Genomic DNA, 17,588 nt, shown 5'->3' on the forward strand with positions numbered 1-17,588 from the left:
GGTTATTGGTGCTCTGCAGTCTGGGTCCTGACAAACACATGCAATAACTGTTGGTTGCAAACCAATAGTTAATTGATTAAAAAGGCCTTTCAAATATGGCAAAGAGACACCAACTGTGCTGCTAAGAAAAAGATATATGCCAGTGCAAAAGCTGAAGTCCAAAGAAGAACCAGAGAACTCAAGTAAATCTGATGGACAAAAAAGGCTCAAGAAATTCAACACTTTGCAGATGTCCATGATGCATTCGGATTCTTGGATGCCACAAAGGTCATCTATGGCCCAAGAAATCATGGATACACTCTCTACGTTCATCAGATCAAACCAAACTCTGAAGGATAAAAAAATCAATTACACTACATTGGGAAAGAGCACTAGCACAACCACTTTAACCGCAGCTCCAATGTGGCTGAAGAGGTTCTCGCAAATCCTACAACAACAAACTAGCGATGAGCTTGCAGCACTGCCTAGTTTGTAAGAAGTCAGCAAAGCCATCAGCCAACTAAAAAATAACATAGCCAGTGGACTTGATGGGATCCCTGTTGAAATCTTCAAAAAGGGTGGCCCTGAGCTTACACAACAATTCCACCAGTTCATTGAAAAAGTGTGGGCGACCAAGAAAATCTCAACAAACTTCAAAGATGACACCATTTCAAAAAAGGGGAAAGAACATACTGTGGAAACTATTGAGGTGTGTCGCTTCTAATCTCCGCTGGGAAGATTCTCGCAAGAATCCTTTCAAACCACCTTTTACCTATCTCAGAAGACATCTTCCCAGAATCCCAAAATGGCTTCCACTCCTCCATAGGAACAGTGGATATGATCTTCACTGCATGACAGTTCTAAGAAAAATGCAGGGAACAAAATCAACTTCTGTACATGGCATTCATTGATCCTGCAAAGGCATTCAACCCAGTGAATTGCAGTGCTCTCTGGACCATCCCCCCAAAAATCGGATGGCCTGACAGATTTGTGAATATACTGTGGCTCCTCCATGATGACATGGTGGCAACAGTCTTGGACAGCAATGGCTCCCAAAGTGACCCATTTAAGGTAGAATCAGGTGTCAAACAGGATGTATTTCAATATTTATTTATTTATTTATTTATTTACAGTATTTATATTCCGCCCTTCTCACCCCAAAGGGGACTCAGGGCGAATCACGTTGCACACATATAAGGCAAACATTCAATGCCTTAACATAGAACAGAGACAGAGACAAGCGCAGACTCCGAGCTGGCCTCGAACTCATTACCTCTTGGTCAGAGTGATTTGTTACAGCTGGCTGCTCACCAGCCTGCGCCACAGCCCGGCCAGCCCGGACATATCAAGTCAGTACAGAATTTATCTGTCCCTTGGCAATCTCTATGGGTGACTGTTATCTGAGAGTCTACTGTATATAAAATTTATACAGTAGACCTGTTGGAGGAGAATAAATTAATATAACAATTGTTATTTTAACTGTTTTTAATTGTTTTTAAACTTATTAGTGCTGTTACTTGGTAGGTTTAATAGATTTATTTGTTTTATTTAATTATTTTAACTTTGTGAGTAGTTATTGTAATTTGTTATAGATGTTTTATTAATGGGGCAATTTGTTCATTTTGTATTGTTTATGGTATTTAATGTTTGCCATCCTTTGTTGGAAACTGCCCTGAGTCTCCTCAGGGAGATAGGGTGATTTATGAATAAAGATATTGTTGTTATTGTTATTATTTATTTATTTATTTATTTATGTGGCACTGGCTACAAGAGGCCCTGTTGTGTGTCATCACACTTGAGTATACTTATAGTTCAGATTTATGCACTTTCAAATCCGAATTCTTTTAATGGGAAATATAGTATATGCATATTTATTTTAAGCTCCCACTAAGTTAATCAGAACTCTTAAACAGGTCTACCATATTTGCTATTCCAACTTTTAGCACATGGTTAATTCTTTTCCATTGAAGCCAGCAGGGAAACTAATTACCTTTGGATTGTACCCAGGCTTATGATTTATTTGGAAAAAGGTGAATTCCATCAGAGGAATTTGAGGTTTTATTTCGGCTTTTTGCTTGAGATACATTTTGTAACTTTATGATCGAATTGAGTGACTGGAATATCTTGAAGACTGAAGGTTTTTTAAATTTCAATCATGTCTGAACCTTGGTGTCAATTTTCATTTTACTTGAATTATTGCTCTGTTTTAAAATATATACTAACGTGAGCTGTTGTACTACAATTATCATTCAACTTTACCGAAAGAGTGAGTCCCACAACTATACATAAATAACTATGGATGTCTAATTTTAAAATGCCTTTGTTTGGTCTGTGGAAGGACACTGGGTATTTTTAAGTGAACAGAACAAAAACAGCCAGGGAGCAAAATAGAAGTGAACACGAAATCTTTTTTCAACTCCCTTTTTTATTTTATGGGTGAGTGTCTTACAGAACAAGGTTGGCTGTTTTTTCTGTGCACACATATTTTTGAATACTAAATGTAGAAGTACTGTATTTTAACAAATACGTTCAATCACAAAATATGAGCTGAATCTCAAATTTTCATTTCTTTTAAGTCCCAAATCTTATGTTTACCAATATTATTTTCAAATAAGGTGAGATAAACCCATCCCAGTTACTGTTCACTGATATTGTTGGACTGCAGTTCCCATCATTCCTTGCCATTAGCGATAGTGGCCGAAGGTGATGGAAGTTGCAGTCCCATCTGATCAGCAGAGAAGTTGAATCTGGGACCTGTAGTATGCAAATACTGAGCTCAACCTCTGAAGTATCAACCTTTCCACAATTACATTGCTGATATGATTTAGCAATTGATTACGAGCTGTTTTGAGGTCCACTTCTGGAGTGACCAGAGGTGTTATAAATATTGAAGCTAGTTAGTTCGTCCATCCAGGGGCTGCTAGCTTCAAAGGATTGAAGGAAGCCTTCATTAAAATAAAACAAGACAACTGCATGATTTATTTATTTATTTATTTATTTATTTAAAAAAAACCCTTAACACCATAAAATATTGAGTTGGTGATTATGGTGTATCAAATATTTTTGTGCTACTACTAACAGAATTCATCTCCATTGGTTTTGTTAGGAGAGCTAAGCTAGGAGTTTTTACAGGGGGGGGGGGGTGCTGTGCTTCTGTCTTAAACAGAGTCTGAATGGCCATCTGTTGGGAGTGCTTTGATTGTACTTTTTGTGCATGGCAGGGGGTTGGACTGGATGGCCCATGTGGTCTCTTCCAACTCTGTGATTCTGTAATAATGTTTCTTTACTACATATATTTCATATTGCTTTATTTTTCAAGGAAGATGATCCTCTCTCTAGCAAGGCATCTTTATAGAATGGTTTCTAATATAAGGCTATCTGGTGGGATTTGTTTCTTGAAACAGATTCCAGAGGTTTGAGATGCCCTCCACATTAAATTTGGGCATGTAGGAAAAAAGGGAAAGTGCTTTCTTGGGCACTAATCTATTTGTGTGAAATGACATCCATTCAGATTACATATTAGATGGTAAATCAACTAAATTTTTAAAAAGAGTGTGTTATTTAAAAGCCTCCTTATTTTACTTATGACTTTTGGAGCAAAAGAATACCATAGTCACATGTGACAGGTCTTTATTTTCTCTGTTCCCACATAGAGAAATGCTGTGGGTGTAATAGCCCTGACTGAAGGGAATGACAGTTGAGATTTTAGCATAGGATGTTTATCTGTTTATAATGTCTTTTTAAGTTATTCCAGTATTATAAAAAAGTGAAGTAGGGAAGTCTAACTACAGATCAGTTTTCTATTTGTAGGTAAAGTCAGAGTACTAAAATGGAAGTTGAAAGAAATCTAAATGTAACTCCAGAGTAAACGTCATATACATGTTAAAATATTTTTAGGTTTTAATGTAAGACTTGTATTGCCAGATGCACATTTTTTATATTGGAAAATGATATAGCACAGATCTTTTGTAGAAAGGTCAGGTATGTAGAGATGAGCATTCCAACACTTGCTGGTCTATTTTCTCAGCATGGTTAAGAATAACATTGATGAAAAACAGAGCAACAAAAGTTGGCTTGACTTTTTTTGTTGCTTTTACTATGACTACTTTGGAAATTGGCATTTGTATAAGGCAGAGACCTAGCTGATTTTTATAACATATTTTGTAAATTTACCTTGTTGCAAGCAATGCCCCCTTTAAAAATAATTAAGCAGTGGTTTTGTTAAGTTTATAATTTCTTTAATCATCAAGTACTCTTGTTGACCATGTTGCCTATGTATGTAATTGGCCTAGATTTCTTGAATCCAAAAAAGGATACAGGCAGCCCCTAAGTTACGAACATGATTAGTTCTGTAGGTTTGTTTTTAAGTTGAATTTGTATCAGAACAGGCACATTTTTAAATATAACTCCATCCAGCTATCCACCTGTCTAAGCTTTGGATAGCACAGGGAAGGGTTAACACTCCTGTGATGTTTGTTTGGTGTCTGTCTGTGCCCTTTTTCAGAAGATTTCACCTCACTTTCTGCCCCTTTAATAAATGGATTTTGAAAAATTGGCTCGTTGTGGAAACAAAGATTGACGAGAAAGCTCCATTTGCGACACCTTTTCCCCATGATAACTCTTTCAGGAGTGAATTTCCCTTCCTGCCCCTTCTTAACTGCGAGTCATGTGTAAGTTGGATGTTAGTAACTCGGGGACTGTCTGTATATTAAAGCAGGGCATTATGATCTAAAGATTAGGAGTCCAAATCTGCTACATGGGCCAAGGACTTGTACTCTACAGTGGGGAAGATGTAAATTGGAGGACCATTTTGTTGACTTTGAAGCCCTAGACTCCCCAATACAAAAACTGGCCCCCAGAGGGTAAAGAAACTAAGGAAAAACACTCATATACCCAGAAAAATGTGTTTGTTTGACTCCCATTGCTTCTAATATTGTTCCCTCCCACGAACATTATGAGAATTGGCCGTATTTTGGGCATTTCTGTGCAGCCTGCTATGGGATAATTACCTTGATCTCCTTGATAGCTTCTGAGTTAATTCTGTGCAAAATGGGAGAAAAGTGGAACATTCACCAATTCTATGTTGATGCAATAGCTATTACATCCTTTTAATGGGCTTAATTCAGGACAGGGTGGAAAAATTACTTCGAAAATCTTAAAACCGGACACACACACACATAAAATGGCAGTCACTTCCCTGGTATTTGTGGAAACATTAAGGTTCATCAGCCAGGTTATGCTGGTGTCATTACCAACAGGCAGAGAATGAATATATGTCACCCAGCATACATAACTGCATTGTAAAGTATGACAGAAAAACATAATAGTGATGTATGCTGTTACAGAATCTTACATTCTTTATTTGCTGGCCCCTGTAGAGTTCCTTGCCTGGGCACTCCCCATTATTGGTGTGAAGCAGAATTAGAGGTTTGTGTTTGGAGTCCCAAGGTGAGGTACCTGCTAGGTTGCTAGGCAGAGAAGTTCTAGCACTCTTTCACAAAATTTGGAGGGCAATCCAATTTTTAGAAATTGCTGCCTTAACATAAAGATTAACCTCCTTGTTTTCTGTTTCTGAAGTTCCTCCTTGTTTGCTCTAAATGTGTACATCTTGATAGTGAGGAGAGACACTCCTTCCATGTGCTGCTAGTATCACACCCCCAGTTCCACTCCCGTTTGGTTGTTGGGCTTTTGCTGTACTGGGAAAGTGCTCTATTAGTGTATCTGGGGAGTATAAGTGGTTTTGTGCTCATGTAGTGTGGCTTCCTCTGTTCTTGCATAGGCATAGACAACACATGGCTTTAGGCTCATGTGCCCATCTAAGGTGGTTTCTTGGTGCCACAAACTGTACTAATTAAATTCGGTGGCAAATTTCTAAAACCTCTCATTGCACCTTGAAAGGAACATTTCTTATTGTATGTGCTCATTTTGGGCAGTGTAACAAACTATTTCTCTACTTTTTGTGAAGACATCAAGAGAATGTTGTCAAGACATTTTTCATCTTGCACTCAAAACAGCTGTATAGCAACATAAGTCCTTGGAGCCAGGTACCAGATGCTTTGGAGAGACATCAGAGGATGGTCATGATTTTCATGTTCTGCTGGTGATTGTCCAGAAGCATCTGGTTTGCTTTGATTGAAAACAGAATGGTGGATCAGGAGGAGCTTGGTCTGATGCTACAAGGCAATTGCCCTCATAATAGTTCACATGATTGCATGTGGCATATAGGCAGACAACTGCAGGTAATTTGGAAACTACATAAGTCGCTTTTCCCACCACTGGCATACATCTTTTTTTTTTTCATTTCTAACTTGGAAAAGGAAAGGTTATTTTTGACCCTAAAATGATATGACGGAAATAGCATTGCATTGGGCAATTGCAATTGTTGCTAGTTAGTCCAGCCCAGGAACCCAGTCCATTGGCCTGGCTTCAAGTTCATTGTAAGAATCCCAGTGAACAGTCACTCTAATGAAGGATTGAAGGACATGAGCTAACTTTATCTATAGATTTCATTTCTGCATTTGGTTTAATGCCTTCATGTAATCAATGCACCATTGCTTTGATGCACCTTTAGCATTATTTCATTCTGAGAGGTCCTCAACACTAAGCTGGTCTAAGAAACAAGTACTAATATTAAAACTTCTGTGGGTTCAATTTTTAAACTGTTTTTTTTTCAGGGATGGGGAAACTGGAGGGCAACACAGTTCCCACCCTTGATCTAATACAATTTTGGATCTTTTATTTTGTGTGGCCTGTTTTATTCTATTTGAAGACTAGATGTATTAATACCACTTCACTATGACTTACAAGGCTGTCTAATTTTAATTGCAAACATACATTTGCAACATATGTTCTGTTCAGATAATGATGCTCCTGCCACACCCTGTTAGCCATATTTCCCTAGCTGAACTATCTGCTGCCCGTCAAGAAAGACCAGAATAAGGGAAAGGCTGCCAAGGGAAGAAACTCTAAAATCATTTTTAAAAAGCACAAATTCTTTATTTTGCTTTTTAACATTGTATATAACCTTGGATTTTGTGCTGGGAAAAAGGGGGGATATAAGCTAAATAAATAAATGCATAGTCATATATCTAAATACAAGCTGAATTTAGATAAGAATGATAAGAATTTGCACATAATAATGTTTGGATTGCTGCACACATTAGCAATCTAGTTCCATCCAAACTAGTTTGGAGATTGATGGGAGTCTTTTCCCAGCCTTACATGGAGGGTAAAGAGAGTCTACTAAATGCCAAGCATGTATTCTGCTAATAAACAACACCATGTGTTCTAATTTATAGTTTGGAGTATACAATTAATTCTTCATTTAATGTCAACTCACACTTTCACAGGCATTTCAACTCCTTTAAAAAAAACCATTAAGCCCTTGCCCTTAAAATGTTCATCATCTAGGAATGTTCAGTACTCTTTCAATTTCTTCTGTTCTGGCTTGGGAGGCAGCTGGAGAATTGGTTTGTTTTTTTTTAGCAGAAATCATCATATTTCTGGGATTCATTCTGCCAAGCTTGCCACATCATGAGAAAATGTCATGAGATTTATTTTATTTTGTTGCTTTTTCCAAAGAAGAATGCATAGATCAATTAGGGCATTGAGTTTCCAGAGTACTGGCTCACCCTTGGCATGGCACATCGGGCAGTTTTCTAATGTTATGCTTCCTTTCCAACATGTCCTTGTTGTTTGCTTATTAAGTGTTTTAAAAGCATAGGAGTACTGTACAAAAGTTAAAAGGTCAGTCTGCTGAAACAGTTTATGGTCTTGGGGAGGAGAAGAGAAGCGAGATAAAGAAAAACAGGACTGCATTTACAGGCAACAACTAGCCAAAAATTCTTAATTCTTGAAAGTACTTTCTAATGAGGGACAAGACTTGGAGTGGTTAAAGAAGCCATGGACCTTCCCTTTGTGGTTTGCTTATTGTGACATTTGAACCCAGCAATCTGGCTACTTCATCCACCAGGAAGCCAAGGAAACAACCCACAATTTGTTATTGGTTTATTTCTCTGATTCCTTGAAGGAGAAGCCAGACAGATTGCCATGTCTAAATGTCATGATAAGCCAACCACAGACTGGAAGTCTGTGCTTTGGTTAACCATCCCTGTTTGCAATTTGGCAATTTAAAAAAATCCTACCTAATCCACCATCTGACAGTATCTATCCCTTTTCCATCATCAAATAAGGTGGTGTGATTATTAAGGGTTAGCAGATATTTGTTTTTAAATTGTAAGTCATATGTAGTTTGTAAGTTTTGTATATACAAACAAATCTTAAGAAAAACAGGGAGGTGGATCAAAACTTGAGAATCAAAACTCATTTAATACTTTTTTGTTTGAATTCTGTAATATCCGGAAGTTAGTTTTATTTTCAGCGCAAGTGAGGTGAAGCCAAAAAGACTGCCATTTCTCGTTAAATTAAGAAGAAATAGACTGTCTCTTGCCATGAGGAGAGGAAAGCAACGGGGGGGGGGGGGGCGCTAGCTGAGTGAGCTGTGAAAGAGATTTAGAGAGCACAGAATTCTGGGAAATGTAGTTTGGGAAGGCAAGGAGCCCTATGGCAGATAATTCAAAACTACTTTTTCCAGAATTCTGTTCAGCATCAGTAGGGGAGAGGTTTGTCCCTCCTAGCAGCAGCCAGCCAGAGTTCCAATAAATTCTTGAATCTGCATAGAGGAGGACTGACTAATACTTCAATACTACCGTAGTAAGTAAATCTGTGCTGGACTGGGAAGAAATCCCTACATTGGAGTTCTATTGGTTAAAGACATTCAATGAGATAGCTGTTGTGGCCTTTAAAAATGCTTTTGTCAAAACTTTAAAAAATTCCCCAAAATCAGTAAATGTATGAATATTTCTGAAACTTGGGGGGAATTATACCTTTTTATCTTGTGGCATTATATAGAAACTTCAAGGAGATATCTCTTGTAATTTTTTAGAAAATGTTGTTTGTAAAAACTTTGAAAATTACCCAAAAATCTGTGGATGAGTGAAACCTTCTGAAACTCGATGGACTAACTGTGGTAAATGTGTTCTATAATCATAGCAAGATTCATGCCAATAGCTCTAACAATGAGGGAGGAAGGCACCTCTGAAGTTTCCCTATTGGCACAATTACTTAATGAAAAGTAACAAAAAGTAGTTAACCCGATATAGTTACTATGCAGACCCTGTCCAATTTCGTAAATACTTTAGAAACTATTTTTCCCCATCCCCCTCATTTCATGAGTATTGAAACATTTTTTCATTGATCGCACAAGTCTAGTGCTTATATAAGGTAGAGCTTACAGTTAGATATATTTCGGAGGCTGAAAAAGTAAACCTCTTTGATTTTCTTAGTTATCTGGAGATTTCTTGAGGTGAAACCAAAAATCATTGCATTGTGTGATAGAAAAGAGGTGGCCAAATATACCAGAGTTTGGAGCAAATTGCCTTTTTATGAGATCTGCAGGACTCCATACTTAGAGATGAAATTGAGAAAGTGTTTTTGTGCCCATTAAACCAAATGCAGGAATGAGAAGTGTAACATCAGCATGCTTTATGGATTGAACATTACTTCATTACTTTCGGAATATAAAATGCATTATATCTAACTTGATTTGGCATAAAATTACTATGTCTATGAAAAGTTGAATTAATAGTAATTTCACATTGAATTAAAAAATAGTATTACAAGTGGAACTACAGTGTCCCGAACTATAAATTGCAAATCCAGATACTATGGTTCTGGAGGAACCACCATATAATAAACATAGTTGACTTGCCAGTTCATGAGGATCAGGCCTAAAAACCCCAATTAAAAATGGGAAAAACCATAAACTTCAGTAAAAAAAGAAAACCTTATTTCTTCTTCCCGAAGTTGGCCACAGAATTGATGTGGAGGATATAAGAAATTCTTAAAGAGACCATATTAATAAAATCTGCAGCAAGGGAGGGGTGACTGCAATTCCTTTCTCCCTGTTCTCTTTCTTCCTTTGTAAATTCATAAACCAAAATCTTACACATCTTCCCCTGATAAAGATACTTCATGAATATGATTTACATTTTTTTCTTATACAGCACAGCCACTTTTTGCTTTATTTTGGAACTGTAATTTTCAGCACCAGCAAAAGTGAAGAAGAAGGAAAGGAAAGGAAAATTAGGATGGAGGAAGGCCGCGTTAAACTAGGGAGCCAGAGAGTCCTTTAGAGCCAGGGAACAAGGTTTTTCAGGGAAGGCTGGGGGCCAGCAGGCAGCTGTAGTCAACCAGGAACTTCATCGCTGAGCCAAAACTTCTGGTTTTCCTTTCTTGCCTGATTGCCAGTCTATACAATGACCTTTGCTTGTGTCTTGTTATTCTCCAGTGTGTTCTAATATTGCAGTTTTGTTAACATTCACTGGCTGCTTATACTGTTCATGCAGAATTTCCTCTTCTTTTAGTGCAACAAACTGATCCAGATTTCCTGCAAACACCTTGCCAGAGAGGCGAGTTCTTCTGACTTAAATCTGCTGTCCTCTTGTTACTTGAAATAATTACAAAGAAAGAATTTTTGAGATTAGCATTTTTTGTGGAGTTAGCAAAAACATCCCTTTACACCTCTTGTACTGTTTTTATGGTAAGGAAAAATATTTTGTCTTAATGCAGACTTTAAACTATTTCTAGTGGTCTCCTGACATTCCCTATAACTGATATTGTATGATGCTTTCCTTCTTTAAAAATAAGGTAAATTATTGCATAATATAGTACATTATACAATAATTTAACTTTTGAACATCTAAATTTAAGATTTCATTCATTTACATTCTTATTATTAAGAACATGTTAAATTGGACTATTTCAGTATAGGGCATACATCCCAAATGAACCAGGACTGGCTTTATAGACATGTAGGTATCTTTTTTTGTTTTGTGTTTGTGATGGATTATCTGTTTGTTGGATTTTTTTATTTATATAAATGACTCAAATTCTTTGACCTGGGAAACCAGGTTGACAACTGTGTTTTATATGTCATTTCACCATATGGCCAAGGCCTCCTTGTTTACTTAATGAGTTGTGCAATAATTTATTTTCAACAGCCATTTGAGTATATTATTCCTCCTTAGAATTTTATTATTTATTAACGTTGGTTTAGCCTCTCTGAGTAATATGTAAATATAAGAATCTTAATTTTGCCTCTTTGTTTCAAGCTTAATTCTGTTTATGTTTATCTTTTTCCAGTTTAACATTTTTGTAAATGAAATCAATAAGGCACTTTTTAAAATGTGCTTTTGACACATTTAGCAGCAAGAGAGACCTCAGAATATAAGAGAGACCCCATAATAAATGGAAATACAGTAGAACTGTTTTTTTTTTAACTGCTAGCCACGCTGGTTTCCTTTCTCTGCTAGTTAATACCTAACAAAATGTAAGAATGTGTCTACTTTTCTAAAACCACAATCCAATAAAAGAAATGCCCTGTAAAATAAAAGAAAGCAAAATTATTTCACTTGATTGAATTTAAGTCTAGTGATTGAACAACTTAAATTTCCGCTCCTTGGAAAAATGGTCGGTGTTGACTTGGAGTCTCTATACTCAATATAGGGAGATGAGTTCATATCTGTAAGGTGACAGTCATTGAGTACATTTGTGTGTGTGTGTGTTGGGATGTATAGGCAGGTCTGCATTGGTATATGGGGAGGTATATAGATGGTATGATACCAGAAACATGAATTTTTGGAGTACCATGTCCCAGAATTCTCCAGCTAATACTAGTGTTAGAGGGATTCTGGGAAGTGTCATCCAATTTTCCCCCCACCCTCTGCTGTATGTTCAGGTTCAATTTATTTTGGTCACAGACCAGAGGTATAAAACTTAAATATTTACAGACAACAGAATCAATATCATATATGCAATATATCCACAGCATCCTTCGCTGTTTGTTTAAGGAGGAATATATGACTGTTACACTGAAGAGTCTTGTGTACTTTAAGTGACGTAACTGGATCTTTAAGCATTTCATTAAAACAAATTGCTATTTTAGTTCTGCAAATGGCTAGTAGCATCCTCAGTGAGATAAAGAGATCTATGCTGACCATTTCTCACAACTGATCTGTGTCAAGGCAGAAAAGTAAGGGAAGTGCTTGCGCCTTTATGCACTTTTAACAGCAAGAAAGTCTTGAAGCTCATTCATATCCATCAGGCCTAGTTTCTGTTTAGACCTGTAAAATGGTTTCCCCTGGTATCTTTCTGGTCTGATTTACAGTTGAATTTTGTGGCTGGACTTTGTTGAGGTGAGAGACCCGTATTTATATACCATGGATATAAGTTTGTATAGTGGTGTGCGGGATGCAATTTCACTGCTTAAAGTAGGAAAGAACTCTGTCTTTCTCATCAAATCAGCCCTGCAAGGGCTTTACTATTGAGGTAATACCTCTCTGTATTTTGGAAACTATTTCAAGCAGAAGTCAGGAAAAGGATAGAGTTTTACTTTATAGAGAGTTCTGAAATTAAATCTTCACATATTTTCTAATGAGTTGTCTTTAAGTTGCAAAGCAGAAGACAGGACTTCAGATTTTAAGCTCTTGTGAACAAAAGGTTTGATTAAATGTGTGGAGTACTCCATTGGTGAGATTGAAACAGCCCTTGACAGTCAGGCATTAAAATAGAGTTTACAATGCTGATCTTGCCTGACAGACCTTTAATTGCAGCGTGTGTCAAAACTGCCTTCAGAAATTTCTGTATATACGTGTCATTTTTACAAGGAAGATGAATTGTCATGTAGCTTGTGTCGTTTCATAATTAATTCAGTTGAAAAGGTACCTTCAGATGGAAAAAAAATCACTTTCTTCCAGAATTCTGAAATAAGTAATGAACAAAACAGCACATTGTTATTTTAAAAGAAAAAGAGCAACTTTTAACCCGGAGCTAAACATATTGGATTTATAGGATGAGCTAGTTCTTCATACCTGTTGCTTTGACCTATTACTATTGAGAATGATAATGCTGCCAAGGGCAAAAATGAGTACTATTTGGATCTGTTAAAGATGCTTCTCTTCCCATTTCCCCATCTTTCACTTCAGGTCTGCTTAGCCATAAACTTGCAGGACATTACTGCAGTCGCTAATGTGTGTCAGATTGTTGTGATGGTCTGAAAAAGGTCCAGACCATTTGTCTGTCTTCACTGGAGACAGACCACCAAATTAGGAAGATCCATGATGTGGTTCAACAAGAACTTAAGGTTAATTACTCACATCATGTTTAATGACTCCTCTTTAAAATAGCTTTCTTAAAAGGTCCTTCTTCAGAAAATAGAATTGATTACAGTACATGGTTCTTGTTTGGATTGAAGGTGATGTGATTGTAAACTGAGATATCCTACATACACATTCAGTAAAACATTTTTGAAAGGACTGAAAATTTAGCAGTTATACAATATATTTGAGGACAAACAATCAAATATTTACGCAAGTAATACTTCTGTATTGGTTAACAAATAAAAACATTCACTTTTCTTGGAACTATCCCTCCTTCTCCTTCCTACTCTTTCTCTTACAACAATGACATTGGCAGCTTTTAGACATTAGCTTTCACTCCCTTTGCATCTGGCTATAAATCTAGCATAACTATTCCAGTCTGCTGAGAATGTGACATTCCCCATCATTCAGTATACAAAGATACAAAGCAAGTGCAAGCATGGTTAAATACATGGCAGAATCCATGATACTGACAAATACATTATGTGTAGACTTAATGCCACCTTAACCTATCATGCACATGCTCAGAGGTGCTCTTTGTTGCAGAGTTGTCTTTGAAAATAGGTTCCATATGTAAAATCCTGGAAAAAAAACACCAAGCTGTGTCTTAGATTTAGTTGTCCCATTGCTGATAAGCTGGAATACTTCCGTTTTAGTCTAGCTGCTGATGCAGATCTAGTAATATATGTGCATGATGTATGCTGGATTATAAACCCCTTGAGTTCTTATAAATACAAGTTAATCGTACTTTTACTAGAGGAAAATGTGAAAATAACTTTATGCTATGCTTAGCAAGTTAACACATTACTGAGAAAATTAGCTTTTGCAACCCAGCAGACTCCTGGCAGCCATCAGAAAACAGCTCCTGGATATAGCTGACAGAGGAACCTTAAGGGAAGGAATTGTTGCGTATACTATATGTGCTGAAGTTTTCCTTTAAAAGCAGGTGCTCTCTTTCCACTAACTAGAAATAGCAAATCCTCTTGGGTGTCTGAAGTAACTTATTGCTGGAATTAAGCTATTCTAAAACATTTCGGCTGATCGCTGACGGTGCTTAGCTTAATGTTACATATAAACGGTTCAGTTAAAGCAGTGCTATTATACTAATGCAAGCCAGTTTTCCCCATTTTTGTGAAACATTATATTATTGTGAAGACTTGACTTCTGGATTTATTTGTCAATATATTCCTTTACCCATTGGGGATGAAGTGAAGAACTCTTCTGGAAAATTAGTTATGAGAAGGAAACTAGTTGCTAGGTTCTAAATCTTGGCACACTTTCAGTTGCTGTGACAGTAAAGTTTCTCTTTTGTAGATAATGTTGCATTGCCTTATTATAATATTGGCTTTGAAATGTGTTTCTTAGATAGATATAAAGAGTAAAATAGTGCTCATATAAAGCTGACTTTAAACATACATGCATACCAAGATTGATTACTTCAGTTCTTCTCCCGTCCCATTGCTTCATTTTTTTAAAATGTCCGTAATTGATTGGTTCAACAAGAGCATAACTTTTTAGTGTTCTCATCTGCATTATGCTGTTGGTAAGAATGGGAGGAATCAAGAAAAAATAATAATTCAGAAAAAAACAATTTGCAATATTTATGTGAATGCCAATTATAAATTGGCTGATTTTTCTTCAAAATTCTAGTTTTCTGACATAACACTATGAATCAGGAGAAAGACGTATGCCTCTTCTGAATAGGCAGAAGGCTTTTCTTTAAATCATATATCTGTATCTGAAGATATATGAAGATATTAATGATATTTTATTAGGGATAGTGGAAGATTGTTTGCTCTCTGTTTGACATACATTATCAGTATTATAGAGATACGTGTACAAAGTGCTTACAAATGGAGCATTTACATTATAGTCTGGAAATAAACTTTCTCAGGAATCTTTCGGTGTTATTCTTCAAGCATTAGAAGGTCTGTTCTAATGATCTAAGAAGAAAATATGCTGTACAGGTTGTTCCTTTGTGGAATGCTTAACATGCTGTGATTATGAAAAATTTAAAGAATAATAAATTAATGTTAATTAGCTTGTCATTCCTGCTTTTTTAAAATGACTTTATTTCTGATTTTTCTTTGCTGTTTGATAGTTTTCTTTAGACTCTGGCAGGCTGTTAATGTTGCCAAACTGGTATCCAACTGGCATAAGGGCCTCTTGAATGTAACTGCATAAAATGTAAACTGTAAGTAGCAGGGTGGCTGTGTTGGCCAAGTTCCAGAAATGTTCAGCTTCATTTGTGTGCATTTGGACAGAGCCAACCAAAAGATAAAGCAGGGTTCTACAGATGCTTTTGAATTGCAGTTTCAATACTCTTTCACCATTGGCTATACCTGATGTATGAACTTCTACTGAGGTGATTTTAGTCTTTTTAGACATGAAGAAATTGGGGAGGGATGAAAACACAGCAAGGGTTTGATGTTCTACCATTGGGGTACTTTCACATTGGGAAGCATTTACTTATTTAGTGGTGGGACTGAGAACTGGTGTGTGAGAAAGGTGGCAGAGTGAAGACCAAGCAAGTTTATATGCTCTGAAGCTGTGCCTGAGTTGGGACATTCAAGCCCCTGGATGGGAGGCGAGAAGGAATTTTCTGACTCAGAACTGCTCTTTGGATTTGCTGCCTGTAGAGGAATGCATCAGGGGGGCTTCCTATTGTCTCCCCCTCTCTGTGTGTCTGCTGCTCTGTTTAAAATATTAGTGCTGTGGGGCCAGCTAAAGAGAATGTATGTATGCGGGACGGGAGGACTGACAGATTTAGTAAGAGATAAATAATATTTCGAGCTGGAATCTGGCACTGGAATTCATCACCTTTGTCCAAGTCACCCTGACAAACGTGGCTTTGGCTGTAGTCTGTGTGCTGGATCTTGGTGTGATCCATGAAAAGGTAAACTCCATGCTGTAGTGAGTCCATGCATTTTTTCCAAAACATATTACACGTTCTCCATTGTGCAAGGTCATGACAGTACCAGCTGTGTCTCATGGCAAAAGCCGTACCCAGGAATAGAAAACTAATCTTGATAAATCTGAGCTCCTGGTTTGGAAGTTGCCTTGTTGCTTGCTTTCTTATCAGCCTCTAACCTTCCCATTAGGAATATAAAAGTATTAATGTACCTAATCTGGAGTCTAGAAGTGGCACTTCAGCATGCATTCCTTTGGTACAGCCCTAAATATTATCCAGAGCATGAAAAGGTTACTTTTCTGACAACAGTTCTTCTAATCTGCAATGAACATATTGGTTTGGGGAGGATGGAATTTTTTTAAGTTTTGAAAAGCAACTTTAAGTTTTGAAGGAAACCTAAGATTGTGACAACGGTGTATCCCAATGAGCCATAAAAAATCAACAATACTCTGACAACCAATATTCCTAATTAAAAGTTTTATACTGCATTGTAAGAAATCTATAACATCATATTGAGAGTGAACTTACTTTCAAAAATGCAATTGGATAAAAACCTATTGTTGTGTATAAGCAACCTGTATCCTTGGCTAGCTGCTTCCTTAGAGCTAAAGATCCCCAATTACTTTGGAACTAGGAGGTACATCTTCGTTATGTGCAGTAATCGCTATAATTAGCTATCTAATTAGTACTATTGGATCTGGGGTCTGAATCATTATTGTAATTAATATCCAGTGCTTTAGGTCACTGCTAAAAAGCGTCCAGCTAGACAAAGAACAAGAAAGAAGGGGCTTTAATAAATATATGTCTGCATTATTTTGATGATACTGCTTCATTCTTTCTCAACTAAATAAAACTATAATTTAATACAAAACGTTTTTGCTTGTACTCCATCTCCAACGGTAGCACTTGTTCTAACTTCTCTTAAGCAAACCTACGGTGAGAAACGCAAATTATCCAAGGATATCTAGTCAGCTTTTAAACGAACCCTACTTTTCCAACTCAGAGATGGAAAACTATCTAACACTACTTACCTTTGTGTTTTGCTTTTATAAAGAAAAGAAAGTTGTAAATAATGTTGACTGTTTAATGCTTACGACTTTATACAACAAAAAGAAATTAATCTGTGTCACTGTTTTTCAGGCTGTCATTTTATTCTGGGCACTCTTCGTTCTCCATGTATTGCATGATGTTCCTAGCAGTAAGTATATTTTTCCGTCTTTTATGGTGTTAAAGGGAAGAGAAAAATCTGTTTATATTTCATTGCATGAAGCTGAAACATTTGCTGCCTCAGCATTTCATTTGGGTTGTTTGTACAAGAGAAGCATTAAATAAAAAAAGGTTTGGATGGGGCGGGGTGTTTGCTCTGAGATAATCCAACTCAAGGTTGGAATGTTTTGCCACTGCAAATCATGTTATCTTGCTCAGAATTGTTCTGCGTGTCTGTGGGTCAAAAATACATAGTAAAGAAGATGATAAAGATT

General features: G+C 36.8%; 1 protein-coding gene across 2 annotated transcripts in view; it reads left to right on the forward strand.

Moving 5' to 3' along the window:
- plpp1 (phospholipid phosphatase 1) overlaps window positions 1-17,588 on the forward strand; it is a 95,235-nt gene that overhangs the window by 45,122 nt on the left and 32,525 nt on the right. For both annotated transcript variants that reach the window (XM_008102783.3, XM_003216210.4), the window contains exon 4: window positions 17,248-17,305. In XM_008102783.3, coding sequence (XP_008100990.1) covers window positions 17,248-17,305 — 58 coding nt within the window. The remainder of the gene's footprint in view (window positions 1-17,247; window positions 17,306-17,588) is intronic.

The sequence above is a fragment of the Anolis carolinensis genome, chromosome 2 (assembly GCF_035594765.1).
Source record: "Anolis carolinensis isolate JA03-04 chromosome 2, rAnoCar3.1.pri, whole genome shotgun sequence".
Lineage (NCBI taxonomy): Eukaryota > Metazoa > Chordata > Lepidosauria > Squamata > Dactyloidae > Anolis > Anolis carolinensis.